The 14,549-nt window shown below is 65.1% G+C and overlaps 2 protein-coding genes across 2 annotated transcripts; one reads left to right on the plus strand and one right to left on the minus strand.

Annotated features, from left to right (window-relative positions):
• Nucleotides 1-4,019: 4,019 nt before the first annotated feature.
• Nucleotides 4,020-4,919, minus strand: SOX12 (SRY-box 12). The gene has a single exon (XM_017833165.1). It carries the CDS (start codon nucleotides 4,917-4,919, stop codon nucleotides 4,020-4,022), a length of 900 nt encoding a protein of 299 aa, XP_017688654.1.
• A 5,670-nt stretch (nucleotides 4,920-10,589) lies between these two features.
• Nucleotides 10,590-13,614, plus strand: REM1 (RRAD and GEM like GTPase 1). The gene is made up of 4 exons (XM_017833173.1): nucleotides 10,590-11,052; nucleotides 11,210-11,292; nucleotides 12,364-12,568; nucleotides 12,751-13,614. The coding sequence occupies exons 1-4, from the start codon at nucleotides 10,743-10,745 to the stop codon at nucleotides 13,026-13,028; spliced, it is 876 nt and encodes a 291-aa protein (XP_017688662.1). The 5' UTR covers nucleotides 10,590-10,742; the 3' UTR covers nucleotides 13,029-13,614.
• Nucleotides 13,615-14,549: the final 935 nt, after the last annotated feature.

Here is a 14,549-nt window from a genome sequence, read left to right on the forward strand (position 1 = left end):
CTCCCAGTAGTGTCCCTGGGTAGGAGTTGGATCCCACAGCCAGGGATCCAAGCGAAGTCACCCCATGCTGGAACATCACTGCCTGAGTGGGCACCACCCTGGCCAGGTGGGTGCAGCTTGCAGACTTGTGGGGTCACTGGGACACGAGCACCCCCCTGCACCTCTCCATCCCCCTGGGACAGCCTGGTCCCCAGCAGCGTCGGGGCCATGGGAGGGGCTGGCGGTACCCGGGGATGCTCCAGGTTCCTCTTGTTGCCGTGGCAACAGCTGAGGGTGGGGGGGGGGGGGCGCGTGACGAAAGCAGCATGTGACCCCTTGCCCCCCCCCCATCCCCCCGGGCCCTGCTGCGGGACCAGATTAGCGACCCTGGTCCCCTCCCTCCCCTGTGCCCCCGGTGTCCCCACCCAGCCCCTTCCCCCTGGCTGAACAGAGTTGGGGGCGCTGTCGGGGTTGCCACACACACACGTGGGTGGGGCTGTGTGTGCACATGCACATACGTGCACATATATGCACATGCTCACACTGCTCCCAGGGACACCCATCCCACTCTGACTGATGAGGGTGAAAACCCCCACCCCGTGTGGGAGCCCATGGGAACCCGGGCTCAGGGTGACATGCTGGGAGCCAGATGCTGGCCACTGGGAATCCCACATCTCCCTGGGGACCTCCCATACCCCTGGGAACCCCAAATTCCCCTGTGAGGGGGTGAGTTGGCACAGAAGGAGACAGAGCCATGGGGAGCAGACCAACACACTTTATTCCATAATCACAACAGTCAGGATAACCGTTAGCTGAGGTTCTGTTCCGCAGAGCAAGAGTCGGCCACGTCACACCCCTGGGATGGGGTCACGACTGCCCCTCAGCTAAAATCCTATTTCTCCAAGACAACAGACACAGGGACCCTTCACTAACACGACACTACAAAGGTGACCCCGAGCGCTGGCGCCCGTCCGCAGGCTGCGCTGGGGCCCCGCCAGCTCCGGGGACCCCCGGCCCGCTCGGCCGCCGCCGGGGCGGCTGCTTCCTGAGAGAGGTTTGGTTTATTTTTATTATTACTATCATTATTACTATTTATTATTATTATTATTATTCGCTTTGTCTGGAGTGATGACGGGATGTCGCACGCGCACGCACACACGCTCGCACACGCATGCCAGCCAGCACCGGGCAGCGGGGAGGCGGGGGCGCAGCGGGAGGGGGCCGCACGCTGGGGGGGGTCTCTAAGCACTACAACCACACGGCACAGAAAATCCACCACTGTCCACGACGGTTCTCCCTGACAAACACACCCGGCGAGACTCGAGGAAGGGGACAGGGGGGACGGGGACAAAGCAGATGGTGTTGTGCTTGCAGCCGGGAAGGGGAGGCCCCGGCGCTGGCTCCAGTTCTGGCACTGACCCAGAACCTGCTCCTGAGGAAACGTTTTGCCTGACAGTCTGTGGAGGGATCACCCCAGCTCAAGGGCGATGCACAGCACGCAGGGGACCACCGGGAGCCGTGTCCCCGCTGAGAATGGGAGCTGAGCCCTGAGCTGCAGGGTCAGCAAAGCACACATGTGATGCGAGACCCTCACTGTGGCCTCAGGCCTTGCTGGTACCTGGGGGCTTTGGCTTCCCCATGGTTGGGGATGGAGGGCAAGTGGCCGTCAGCCTCAGTGCCCTCCCTGAGAACCCCTGGTCATGACGTGGGGTGGCTGTGCACCCCAAGAAGGCACCGAGGTGCTGGGTGAGATCTGTGTGCGTCAGAGAGTCCTGGGGCTACTGGACACCACGGGAACCCCAAACCCAGCTCACACATGGGAGGGGGCTTCGGGTGCTCCTGGCATGGGATTGCCCGGGGGGTGGAAGGCAGAACCCCCCAAGTGGCAGTGAGGTGGGAGCAGGCTGCCGGAACCACGGCTGTCCCGGCGCTTATTTGGCTTTTCCACTTCTGTGGGGTGAGTCTGAGTCCGGTGGGGAACGGCCGGGGGGAAGGCAGGGAAGGGGATGCGCTCTATCCAGGGAACACGTGTCTGATGCGTGATGCCTGCCTGGCTCTGCAGGCTGGCACCGCACGGGGGTACCGAAACACCGTGGCTACTGCCAACACACACGCACAGCTACCGCTACACACCGACACATCTACACTGCTGATGGCTGGCTGACCATCGGGGGGGCCTAGAGGGGACCCCCAGGCCACCCAGGACTGGGCTGGGGGACACTGAGCATCCCAGCTGAAGGACCCAGGGACACGCCTCTCCCTGCGCTGCAGTGCCTATCCCAATGGCTGAGCCAGGGCCACCAGCACCTCCAGCAGTGGGGCCAGGCAGGTCCCCGACTCCAAGGCAGCCTGAGGGGATGCCAGAGCCTGGGAGGGGGATGTCCTTCACCCGGTCACAGCTCAATCCGGCCTGACAACAACAGGCAGGCACGGGGTGACCTGTGACCAGGAGAACCAGCAGCCCCAAATCAGGGAGGCAGAGCCCCCAGAGAGCGGGTGTTCTGCTGCCCTCAGCACCCCACTGCCCAGGAGGGGTCTGAGGGGCTCCTACACACCCCGAGCTCCTGGGGAATCGGGGCCGTGGGGGATTGCAGGGGCTGCTTCAAGCAGCTGTTGCTGCTGAACCCAGTACAGCTCCTCAGGACGCTGCCAGCCCCTACCACAGCCACGTCCCCACCCAGCACCACTGTACCCGAGCACAGCCCCTGCCCCCCCAACCACAGCCTGCGGCAGCCGCCGAGCCAGCACTGCAGCCACGTGCTCCCGGCAGTGGGAGGAGGCGGCTGTCGCAGGAAGGAGCCATTAGGAAAAGCAAAGAAAATCCCAGCTGGAGGAGCTGCTGCAGCAGCGCCTTCCCTGCCGGCATGTCCTTGCTCTCAGCTCAGCCAGCAGCGAGGCTCAGCGTGGTGCTGTGTGGAGGAGCCCTGTGCCAGAGCATCGCCCACACCCCACACGCCCACTGATATCGGCTGCTGCTGCTCTTGGCCCCGTTTCGGTGGTTGCTTAAGGCAGATTTCTCTACAGCTGCCCTTTCCTGCCACCCTGCCCTTCCCTGCTGCTCCTTGCCATCCCAGCAGCACCACCCACCACAGCCAGGCTTGGTGGGACCCTTCTCCACCAGCCAAGGTGAGCCAGCCCAGAGCAGGTCCTACACGGGCACCGGCTCCAAGGCTAAAAATGAGGGCTGGCTCCTTTGGGAAGGGCTCATCCCCACCAGGTTTTGGGTTGGCCCCGGGCACGGGCTCCCCCCATGGCACAGCCTCCCCTGCACAACTGCCTGGCGAGAGGAACAACACAGCCTCCCGCGCCCACGTGCGCGTCACGTGCGTGCAACTTCACTCTTCCCAAAGCAAGCGGCGGGGAGCGCACGCCACGGGGAAGGAGACGGTGCCGTGGGACACCGAACCCCCAAAAGCCAGGGATCCCCCATGAAACAGAGCATTGGGAAGGGAGAGCTTTGCATGGCTCAGCATCCCTCCCCCAGGGCTGCAACGAGGACGAGGAGAAAAATTGAAGTCATGCATTAAATGCAGTCAAAAAGCAAATGGAATCGGTCATTCCCCAAGGGATGGGGAAAGTTGGATGGGCACCAAGAGCCAGGGTGGCGTGGATGTGCCGGCTGCCTGGAGAGTGGGAGGACACAGGGTGCTGGCAGAGATGGGAGCGGCTGGGAGCAGCCATGGCCAGCAGCACTGGGGTCATGGGGGGAAGTGGCCGGGTGTGACAATGAAAGCCCCATGAGACGCATTTCACAGGCAAATAACCATGGTGGGCGGCCACACGTCCCACTGGCGCGAGGCGAGGGCCGGACAGACGGACGGATGAGGGAGTGGGTGTGTGCCGGGGGGTGGGGGGAGCAAGGTCTCTGCCTTCCAGCAGCTTCAAGGCAAAATACCTGATTCCTGCATGTAAACAGCTGGTTTCGGTTTGTTTGTTTTTTTGTTCTTTTTTTTTTTTCTTCCTGGGTTGTTTTTTTTTTTTTTTATCTGACCTGATTGTGGGTGAAAATAAAAACAAGCATTACCTGCAGAGTGCGGGACTCAGTAGGTAAAGACCAAGTCCGAGATGCTGGACATGAGCCAGTCCCCCGCTATCATCTCTGTCACCTCGGGCGTGCAATAGTCCGGGAACTCGAAGTGCGAGGAGCCTCCCCGCGGGAAGAGGTCGTGGTCCTTGTCGAAGACAGACCAGTCCAGAGCACCACAGGTGGCACTGGCGGGCGCCCGCCCGGGCATGACCCCCAGCAGCTCTTCCTCCAGCTCCTCATCCGAGGAGCTGAAGGAGGAGGGAGGGGACCCAGCTGACATGGGAGAGGGGGACCCGCTCTCTGGGGAGGTCCCTGGCTCCGGGCAGGGTGCGGCAGGGCTCAGGGGGGCCGGGGGCTCCTGGGGGCTGTGCTCCCCGTCGGGTGCCAGGTGCCAGGCAGCCGGGCCGGGCTCCGCGGGGCAGTCCTCAGTGGGCACCTCTGGCGCGGGCTCCTGCGGGGTGTCGGGGCCGGTGGGCAGCTTGGCGGGCTGCCTGCGGCTGGTGGAGACACGGCCCAGCACGGAGGGCTTGATCTTCACCGGGAGGCGCGGGCGGGCTGCGCCGGTGCCCACCTTGCCTTTTTTCCGAGGCCGGTACTTGTAGTCGGGGTAGTCGGCCATGTGCTTGAGGCGCAGGCGCTCGGCCTCCCTGACAAAGGGGATCTTCTCGGAGTCGTGGAGGAGCTGCCAGCGCCGGCCCAGGCGCTTGGAGATCTCGGCGTTGTGCATGTCGGGCCACTGGTCCATGATCTTGCGGCGCTCGTGCTGGGACCACACCATGAAGGCGTTCATGGGCCGTTTGATGTGCCCGCTCGGCGTCTTGCACCAGGCGGGCTCGGTGTCGCGGGCGGGCAGCGGGGCGCAGGGCTCCCGCCGAGCCTCCGCGCCCCGGCCCCGCGGGCCGCGCTGCACCATCCTGGGGCCGGGCACCCCGTCGCCGCCTCCGCCTCCTCCTCCCCGCCCGCTGCCGCCCCCCTGCCCGCCGCCGCCTCTCCGCCCGCCGCTACGCGCCGCGCCGCGCCGCCCCCATTGTGCGGAGCGGGCGGCGGCGGCGGGGCGGGGCGCAGGCGGCCGCGACGGGGCCCGGGGGCGCACGGCGGGGGCGGTTCCGCCGGGGCGGCGGCTCCAGTGGTGCTACGGAGGGTCCCCGGGATGGCCCGGTAGTTTCTGGCTCGGAGATTGCTCCGCAGCGGTCCTGTCCCGGGATGCTCCGCACCGACCCGGGATGCTCTGCGATGCTCTGTACCACCTCGAGGATGCTCGGTACCGGTTCGAGGACGCTCCGGGATGCTCTGTACTGGCTCGGGGATGCTCCGCACCCACCCGGGGATGTTCGGCGCCGGCTCGAGGATTCTCCGGGATTCTCTGTACCGGCTCGGGGATGCTCCACACCGCCCGGGGAACGCTGCACGCCTCGAGGGCTCCACCCCGCTCTGGGGTTGCTCCGCTCCCCGCCGCCCCGGGGATGCTTCCCCGGCTAAGTGGGCGGATGCTTCAGTCGGGAACGGCGCGGGGCGGCTGCGGTGGGTCCGGGCGCAGGTCGGGGGTGCGCGGGGGGCGGTGCGGGCAGCCTGGGAGCCTCACGCCCCCCGGTGCCGCTTTTATAGCCGCCGCCGCCCCGCCCCCGCCGCCCCCGGTAAACACCGGCGCGCCGGGGCTGTCAATGGGGGGCCCCGCCCCCCGCCGCCCATTGGCCGCCGGGCCGGGGGGGCACATCCCGCTCAGCCAATGGGCGCCCGCCGAAAGGGGTTGCTGGAGAGAATGGCAGGGCGGCACCGCCGGTACCTCCCGGAACCCACCGGTACCCCCCGCAGCCCCCCTGGCTCCCCCCGGTACACCAGGCACGCCCCGGTACCTCTCGGTACCCCCGGCAACCCGATCCCCCCGATACCGCCCCCACGGCAACAGTGCAGCCCCCCGTTGCCCCCACCGTGAGCAGCACAGGACCCCCCGTGAAATCCGGTACCTTCAGCGCACCGGTTACCCGTGCTCCCTGGTACCCACCCGGAGATGCTTCAGCTCCTGCCAGAACCCGCTGCTCCCCCCAGTCTGGGCGCCCCGGTGTCCCCGGTGATCCCAACGCCCGCACCCCCGGGAGCTCACCCCCACCCTCCTCGCGGCCCGCCGGGAGCCTGGGCACGGCTCTGACCGCCCGCGACACCGAGTATCCCCCCGGGATGGTGTTCTTGGACCCCGCCCTGCCGGGTTCCTGGGGCACCCACTGTCCCCACTCCTCCCGGCAGAGCCTCGTCTGGGACGTCCCCGGGCCGCCCACTGGGGCTCGGCCCCACGCGGTGTGGAAACACCGGCGCCTTCGTGGATGTGTGTCCCCCACCCGCCTCAACGGCGTCTCCCTGGGGTTCGACTCCCGGCGGGGCGGAGGGAGCGGGGCCGGGAGCGCCGTGCGGGAAACGCGCTGCCCACGGGGCGGCCACGCGGTCCCGGTGCCGCGAGTGGGACCCGCCCCGCCCGGTCGGGCCACGCCCCCTCACGGTCAGGCCACGCCCCCTCCGCTGGGCGGCACCAATGGGGCGGTGGCGGCGGCGCTGTTGCCCCGGAGACCGCGGGCTGCCCGCAGGGGGCCGCGCCCATTGGCTGCCGTCGCCGCGCGTGGGGCCGCCGGGGGCCGCGCCCATTGGCTGCGCCGCCGCCGCCAGTTGCTGTGGTGACAGAGGAGCGCGCGGGGCCGCGCCCGGCCGGGAACCGGGACCGACCGGGACCGACGTGGAACCGGGACCGGCCTGGAACCGGGAACTTACCGGGCGCCGATACCTAACCGGGCACTGTGACCCGACCAGACACTGCAACCTGCCCGGGCATCGCAGCTGACTGGGCACCGACACGACTGTACATCACGACCTGCCCAGGCACCGCGGGCTGACCGGCACTTCGGGCTTTCCCAGTTCTGTGGCCTGACCGGGCACCATGGGCTGTCCAGATCCTGCGGTCTGACCCGGAATTGTGTCCTCTCCCGACCCTGCAGGCTGCCCCGGCGTTGCGGCCAGACTGGACACCGGGGGCTGCCCCGGGGCCTGTCCTCCCGCTGGCCTGTCCCGCACCCCCGGGCCCTGCCCACGCCGTCCCGGAGCCCCGCCGCCCGGGGAACACCACAGGACCCTCCACCGCGGCTTTCCACGGGGAGCCGCTCCCGCCCGGTGTAGCCGGAGGTCACGACCGGCACCGGGCACACGGTCCCGCATGGCTCTGGCACCGGGCTCACACACACCCTCCGGTCTTCGCTCCCGCCCCGCGGGCACGGTTCGCGTTAGCACGGAGAGCCTGTAGTGCCGAGCAGCTCTGCGGGACTGTCCATCCCCGCTGGCGCCGCGCACCGGGGCCTCCTCGCCCCGGGCTCCCCGGGATGGCCCTCCCGTCCCCGACAGCCCCGCAAGCAGCCGAGTCCCCGCCCGCCCCGCCGGGCTGCTCGGTCTGCCACAGCTCCGTCCCAGCCTGGGCATCCCGACCCCGTCCCGGTGATCCCGTCCCGGTGATCCCGTCCCGGTGATCCCGTCCCGGTGATCCCGTCCCGGTGGTCCCGTCCCGGTGGTCCCGTCCCGGTGGTCCCGTCCCGGTGCAGCGCCGAGGCGGAGCCGGCAGGGGGCGCCCCTCCTGCCCGGTCCCGTGAGCGCGAGCCCCGCCCGGTCCCCGGGCCCGCCCGCTGTCGCCATGGAGACCGGCCCGGGATACGGGGCATCCCGTGGCGAAGGGGGGTCTCCGGAGGCCATGGGGGTCCCCAGGGGGCAGAGGATGATGAAGGGCAGTGGGGTGTAGGGGTGTCCCTGAGGGCAAAGGGGCTCCCAAAGGGACAAAAGGGCGAGCCGGGGGGCGTCTCCCCATAGACCGGCAGCAGCATCACCCTTGCAACATCTGAAATCTACCCTTCCATACTGTTCCCTGGCTCCATCTGGCTCCTGGAGCACCGCTCTGCTCCCCAGAGCCGCTCTCTGAGGGGAGGCACCAGGCACAGTGACAGATTCCTCCGTGCTGTCAGTGCGAGCCGCAGCGCCTGAGGGGAAGGTCAGGGATGGTGCAGGGGGATGTTTCCCAGCTCTGTGGAATGAGCAGTGACTGAGTTTGTCCCTGTGCAAGAGTAAAGGCAGTGGTGCAGACCTGCAGGCAGAACCAGCTGGACACAGTGAGGGCAGAGCTCCAGGAAAGGAAAAAAACAATGGAAAATAATCTGGGAAGCGAGTTGCTCACATCACTGTGAAATGAGTCTACACAGTCGCATTACCTTTGCTTTCCATCCCACTCGGTTGAAGACACTGTGTTGATCTTATAAATGTCAAACAATTCCATTTCTGAGAACGAATCCCATTTGCTCCGTGGGGATTTGCTCTTCCCGTCAGCCTGCCGGGAGGGAGAGAGCCCCGTGACACGCAGCAGGCTGTGCTCGGGGGGTCTGCTCATGGGATCATTCCTTCCCTGTTTGTCCTGTCTCTGCAGGTACAGGCCGGCCCCCAGGTCCTCCACACCCCGGGCACACACCAGGCTTATTTTCCATGAAAATATCATCTTGTTGGGCAGACACTCACCCAGCAGAGCTGCAGTGACAAGAGGGGCTGGATCTTCTGCACCGGGGTCTGGGTTTTAGCTGGAAGACAGCTACGGCTGTAGCTATGGAGGCACGAGTTGAAGAAGGAGGGAAGCCTGGAATGTGTCAGGAGGGAGGAGGCGAGCGGCTGCGTGATGGATTAGTGGAACTCATTTTTTTTAAATGTTTAAAAAAACGATAAAAAAGGGGAATTAGTTAGCCTCCGCAGCTGGTGGGGCTGGGGTTATTGAGGGTGGCTGGGAGAAGAGTTAAAAATAGCAGGAAGGCCCAAGTGGAAAGTTTCTGTAACATCACAAGTCAGGCATTTGGTGCTTACCTGCCCTGACAGGCGGGAGCCCGTGCCAGAGCCCTCTCCACCATCCTCAGTCCTTTCCCACTGACCTCCCTGCAACTTTTCACACGACATCACCAGCCCTTCGTTTTGCTTAACCCTTTGCTTCCAGACACCAGATTTGCTTCCAGAAAGAGCAAAATGAGTCATGAGTTGCTTGGCCTGGGAGCGTGAGGGAGCAGAGGAACACAGGGCTCGTGCTGGCCCTCCCTGTGCCCCTGCATGCCGCTGAAGTGTGAGGAGCCCAGAGGGGCTGTAACCCCCCACGTACCCATTCCTGTGCATTTCAGCTTCCCCTCCTTAAAAAATCCTCCTGATCCCAGGGGCCCCAGGCAGATTTCACCAGCAGCTCTGAGCTCTGTGCTGGGACTCTCTGGATACACAGTTTGTCCTGGGCTGAGACAAGATGGATGAGATACCTCTGAGCAAGCCCAGCTCACTGTGCTTGTCCTCGCTGCGAGAAAGCAGATGTACCTGGCTGCTCCAACGGGGCTTTCTCCACTTTTGTTTGTCTTTCAGGATTGACAATGAGAGTGGCTGAATTCATTCCTTCTCCCTCTAAGAGCCCCAGGAGTTGTGTCTGGCTCTGATGCTCCAGGAAGGCCCTTGAACACTGAGCCTGCTGTGCAGGGGGTGGTCTGAGGGTGGTAGAGCAGGGTTTGGGCTGCAAACAATTTTGGTTTTCAGCAGAGTGGTCAGTGGCTGGGGCAGACCATGAGGGGTGAGAAAATACTGCTGGCATGGCTGGGGATCAGGCTGGACTCTGGTTCACGCTGAACAGGAGCTGGGCACGACCCTCACTCGATTTTAAAGTGTTTCCCTGCTTTCCCAGCTGCTTGCATGGTCCTGGGTCCCAGAAAGAGCATCTGGGCCCTCCCCACTGAAAGCCAGTCCAGGACCTTGGGGGCACTGAGAGGGTGGCACAGCTAACACAAGTCAGGCTTCCCTCCACCCACCTTGTGCCCCCTGATGCTGTCATGCAGGGGACAGAACCCCTCTGAGCACAAAGTATCAGCACCACACTCCTGCTTCTCCTCCTCCTCTTCACACTGAAACAGCCAAAGTGCAGCAGCTTGTTCTTGCTGGTGTGCCCAGTGTGGGGTCAGACCAGTGCCGGCACAGGGCCGGTGCTGGGGCATTTTTGGGCACTGCTGCCAGTGCCATAGTGCCAGCAAAGGCCTGGATCAACCCACAGGTTCGAATAAAACCAACTCTTTCTCTCCCCAGCTCCAGGACAGACCCCGGCCTCGAGTTCCATCACCAGGTCTTGGCAATGGCACTACATGGCTGGGCTTCGGGCTGACAAAGCACATCCCTCGGGCAGGGGCTCGGCTCTCTCCTTACTTGGCGGACCTGGGCTGAGCAGGCCCCTGGGAGCACGGCGGGGCACCGGGAGGACCCTGCCCCACACAGGAACGGAGCGTGGCAGAGCCCCCGCCCCCGGCAGCACATCCCGCGGCATCCCCGTGCGACCGCTGCTCCCCGGGACCGAGGGGATACATCCCTGGGGAAGTCACCGTTCCCCGGCACCGCAAGCCCCGCGGGGACCTCGGGGACCGGGACAGGGCAGCCGGGCCGGGCCGGGGCCGGTGCAGGCGGGGATGTGTCCGGCGGGGGAGGGACCGGCGCGGTGAGGGGCTCCACCCCCGGGGCTTAAAGATCGGGGCGGGCGAAGCGCGGCCGTCCCGGGGAAGTTTTGCCCGAGTTGCCGCCAGTTCAGACCGGGAGCGGATCCAGGAGCGAGACCGGGAGCGGGAGCGGCGCGATCGGAAGCTACCGGGAGCCGGTGCCCCTCGGGGTGACACGCACCCCCCCCGCCCACCCTCCATCCCCTCTGCCCTCGGTGCCGGTGATGACGCTGAACACGCAGCCCGGGAACAGGAGCCCGCTGCGGCGGAGGGCCAGCACCCCGCTCCCGAGGCCGGGGGGCACTGGGGCCACCTCGCGGCGCGAGCCCTGTCACCCCCAGCTCGGCCACACCGCCTCCGAGCCGTGCGGCAGGGTACCCCGCGGCAGCTGGTCCTCCGACTCCTCGGGCTCCTCCGGCCCCCGGGAGCCCCGGTACCGGGTCGTGCTGCTGGGTGACCCCGGCGTCGGCAAGACCAGCCTGGTCAATCTCTTTGCTGGCGTTCAGGAGCGGGAGCTGCTGGAGCAGCACGGAGGTAGGTGTCTGGTGGGGGGGATTTGCTGGAGGGTCTCCCCCCGCGGGACACCCTGTGGCCCTGTGATGGGAGAAACCCGTGTGTGAGGCAGAGAGGAGCCCGGGGCCCGGCTGTCCGGACAGTGTGGCACCGACCGGGCTCTCCCGGTGTCCCGCAGAGGCCGCATACGAGCGCACGCTGACCGTGGATGGAGAGGAGACCACGCTGCTGGTGCTGGACATCTGGGAGCCGGAGCAGCGGGTATGGTGGGACCAGGGGCTGCAGGGGGTGGGCAAGCCAGGATGTGCCCAGGGGACATTGTACAGGCACAGCCGCTGTTTTGGGGCTTTTGAGCACTGCAAAGGGCAACTTGGACCTCCCTGGCTGTGTCAAAGGCTCACCACTGCAGAGCAGGGGCCACATGCTGGGCAAGACAGGCTGGGGTCACATCTCTGCTCAGCTCTGTGCCCACCCCTTCCTTGGCATGGGAGGCTGCCTGCTGTGTTCTCAACAGTGTGGGCACAGGGACCCCTCACATTAGAGGCAGGCATGTGGTGGGAAAGAGGGGGTTGTGAGGAAGGACTGTGGTGCCAGCCCGCTTTGAAATGCATGGAATTGGTTTGGGAATGGGGCTGAAGGAGCCAACTGGGTAAATCCACGTGAGACAGGGCCACCAGCCAGGACACATGCTTCAACGGGCAGAGTGGTGGCCCCGAGAGTCTGGCACGGGGCATTCCCCCTGCCCAGCACATGAGGTACCTCCTGGCAGAAATGCCAGCACTGCTGTCACTGCCTCTCTCCCTCCTTCCCTTCATGCCAGGGCCCAGAGTTCCTGTGAGTGCCACCAGTCCCCAGGAGCAGGGATGCAGCCAGTGCTCAGGCTGTGGACAGGGGGGCAGCACTCACACGGGCTGGGGCTGTGTTTGCCTGTAGATGCCCCAGTACCTTAACACCCCAACAACAGCCAATTCTTTCCACTCTGATTTATTCCCACCCTGCCAAGCAGCGCCTGGTGCCTGGCTCATATGTGGGGTGCAGCTCCCACAACACCAGTGTTGCATGTCCCAGCATGGCCCCAGGAGACACAGCCTCAGCTCCCTACACCAAGCTGAGCTCACAGCCCCAGTTCATCGCTGATGGACAAGGAAACTCTCAAACACCCCCCAAAATCAAGAGCTTTTAATCCACATTTTATAATAGGATCACATGTCTGCTCCCCCCAATGCAGGGGCTGGTGGGGTGTGCTGGTAGGTCCCATCAGTGCCGGGGACCTCTGCTGTCCTCCAGCAGCCCCTGCAGAGTGGTGACATCTCATTCCCCTTGTGATGCCAGGGTGAGGAGAGCCGGCGCCGCAGCCGGTGCCTGCAGGTGGGGAATGCCTACGTCATTGTCTACTCCATCACCGACCGGGGCAGCTTCGAGAGTGCCTCAGAGCTGCGCATCCAGCTGCGCCGGGCACGCCAGGCCGAGGACATCCCCATCATCCTGGTGGGGAACAAGACCGACCTGGTGCGGTGCCGCGAGGTCTCCGTTGAAGGTGAGCAGGCAATGAAGGGTCTGGCTGGTGAGGATCCCCTGGCGGGAAGGGGGATGTCCATGCCCAGCTGCTTCCCCCACATCTGTGCCCTTGTCCCTGGATGTCGTGTATGTGGCACTGCCCGTCCCCCAGCGCCCAGGGTGCCAGCAGGGCCGTGCCCTCTCCCTGCCCTTCCCTTGCAGAGGGCCGGGCCTGTGCCGCCGTGTTTGACTGCAAGTTCATCGAGACGTCGGCGGCTCTGCAGCACAACGTGGCCGAGCTCTTCGAGGGGGTGGTGCGGCAGATCCGCCTGCGCCGTGGGGGAAAGGAGTCCCACCCGCACCCTGCGCCTGGCCAGAAGCACAAGGAAAGCCTCAGCAGGAGAGCCCGGCACTTCCTCGACAGGCTGGTGGCCAGGAATAGCAGCAAGGGGGCCCTCAAAGTCCGCTCCAAGTCCTGCCATGACCTGTCTGTGCTCTGAGAGCCACCGTCCCGTCCCTCCGAACACGCTAGCTGGGACTCTCCTCTCTTCCAACAGCGTGGCCAGCGGCTCCATGGAGAGCCCAGACAGGACTGCAGCAATGCTGAGGACATGGAGCTGTTTTCACCAGTGCTCAGGGTTGCTGAGGTGCTGTGGATCCGGCTGCATCCCCTCCAGGAGAGGGGACAAGTGGGACTGAGCCCATGGAGCAGAGGGTGGGACAGGTACCTGCACTTGGGGTGATGGGATTTTGGATCCCAGCTGCTCCTGGGGAGCCGGAGGTGAGGGGTGGCCATGCCCCAGTGCAGGGCTGGAGGCTGCCAGGAGCAGGGCAGGTCCTGCTTGTGGTGCCCATCCTTTGCAGGGCATAGGGACTAGTGAGAGCACCATAGCAGTGTCCACCTCGGACTTCCTGGAGCCTGGCCAGGGAGAGGGGACGGGGAGCACTGGCAGCATCGCCTGGCACCCCGGCCCTGCTGTGCCAGGGCTTTGTTCCATGTGTCCCTGGCACCAGTGTTTCTCAGATGGAGGGTTTTGTGCTGTCTCTGTACTGGTGTGATGGGGAAACCCTCAATCTGCAGAATAAACCGCATCAGGGAGGTGCTGGTCTCTGCTGGGTCCCTGCCCTGGGGAGCCACATCCTGGAGCCACACAGCCGGATTGAAGACCTGTTCCTTGCCTGTGGCCAGGGGAGAGATCTGCCTCCTGCTCTAGCCAGGCCTTGGCCAGCTCCATCTCCATCAGCTGGAATATCTTGGGGCAGGGAGAGAGCCTCTACCTGGGGCTTTCTTTGGCCACCCTTGGTGAAGGTCCCCATTCCTCACCCAGTGGTCCAGCATCATCCTCTGTGATGGCAGAATCCCCCAGCCCCCCTGCACCTTCTAGCCCCCATTCAAGCCTGGAAAAGCATCTGGGAAGGGCTGAGCTCTGCTGAGCTGTAGTTTTCAAGCACCTGAGCACTGTGGGAGCCACAGCCAGGGCAGGGACCTGGGCACTCAGTGGCTCCTGGTGCCCCGGGAAGGGGCAGGGAGCAGGAGCTGAGTGGGATGGCATGGGCAGGAAGGGACGTGCTTGGCTGCAGCAAGCAGTGAGTGACCCCGGGCACCCGGGGGGGCGATGCTGGAGCCGTGTGGGCTCTGCCTGTTTTTAGGCTGTACTGCTGGCCAGCAGCTACCCTGCCACAGGGAAACCTGCTCAGCACTCCGGGCCCAGGGCCAGGGAGGATCAGCAGTGCCCTCCCACCCAGGTCAGGAGTTTCTGCTCGCTCTGTGGTCAGAGCGTGGGGAACCACTGCCTGTGACCGGCACAAACGGGATGCTGGAATGGGGCAGTACCCTGCCCCTGTGGGAAAACAGCTCTCCAGAAGTGCAATCCCAAGTGAGGTCTTCTCCCTGCCAGCTTTCTCCTCAGAAGCTTTTTTCCATGCTGCTTGGTGACCATGGCATTGCTGCTCATTCCTTGCTGCTGCTCTGCTCCAGCTGTTCTGCCCTGGAGCTCCCGGCACGCTGGTTCCTGGTGCTC

The sequence above is a fragment of the Lepidothrix coronata genome, unplaced genomic scaffold (assembly GCF_001604755.1).
Source record: "Lepidothrix coronata isolate B3197 unplaced genomic scaffold, Lepidothrix_coronata-1.0 Scaffold212, whole genome shotgun sequence".
Classification (NCBI taxonomy): domain Eukaryota; kingdom Metazoa; phylum Chordata; class Aves; order Passeriformes; family Pipridae; genus Lepidothrix; species Lepidothrix coronata.

Excerpts from the sequence above, each read along its gene's own strand:
- REM1 (XM_017833173.1), top strand. The coding sequence starts at position 10,743 with ATGACGCTGAACACGCAGCCCGGGAACAGGAGCCCGCTGCGGCGGAGG. Across the intron at positions 11,293-12,363 it reads TCTGGGAGCCGGAGCAGCGG|GGTGAGGAGAGCCGGCGCCG; the intron begins GTATGGTGGGAC and ends TTGTGATGCCAG. Across the intron at positions 12,569-12,750 it reads CCGCGAGGTCTCCGTTGAAG|AGGGCCGGGCCTGTGCCGCC; the intron begins GTGAGCAGGCAA and ends CTTCCCTTGCAG.
- SOX12 (XM_017833165.1), bottom strand. The coding sequence starts at position 4,919 with ATGGTGCAGCGCGGCCCGCGGGGCCGGGGCGCGGAGGCTCGGCGGGAG.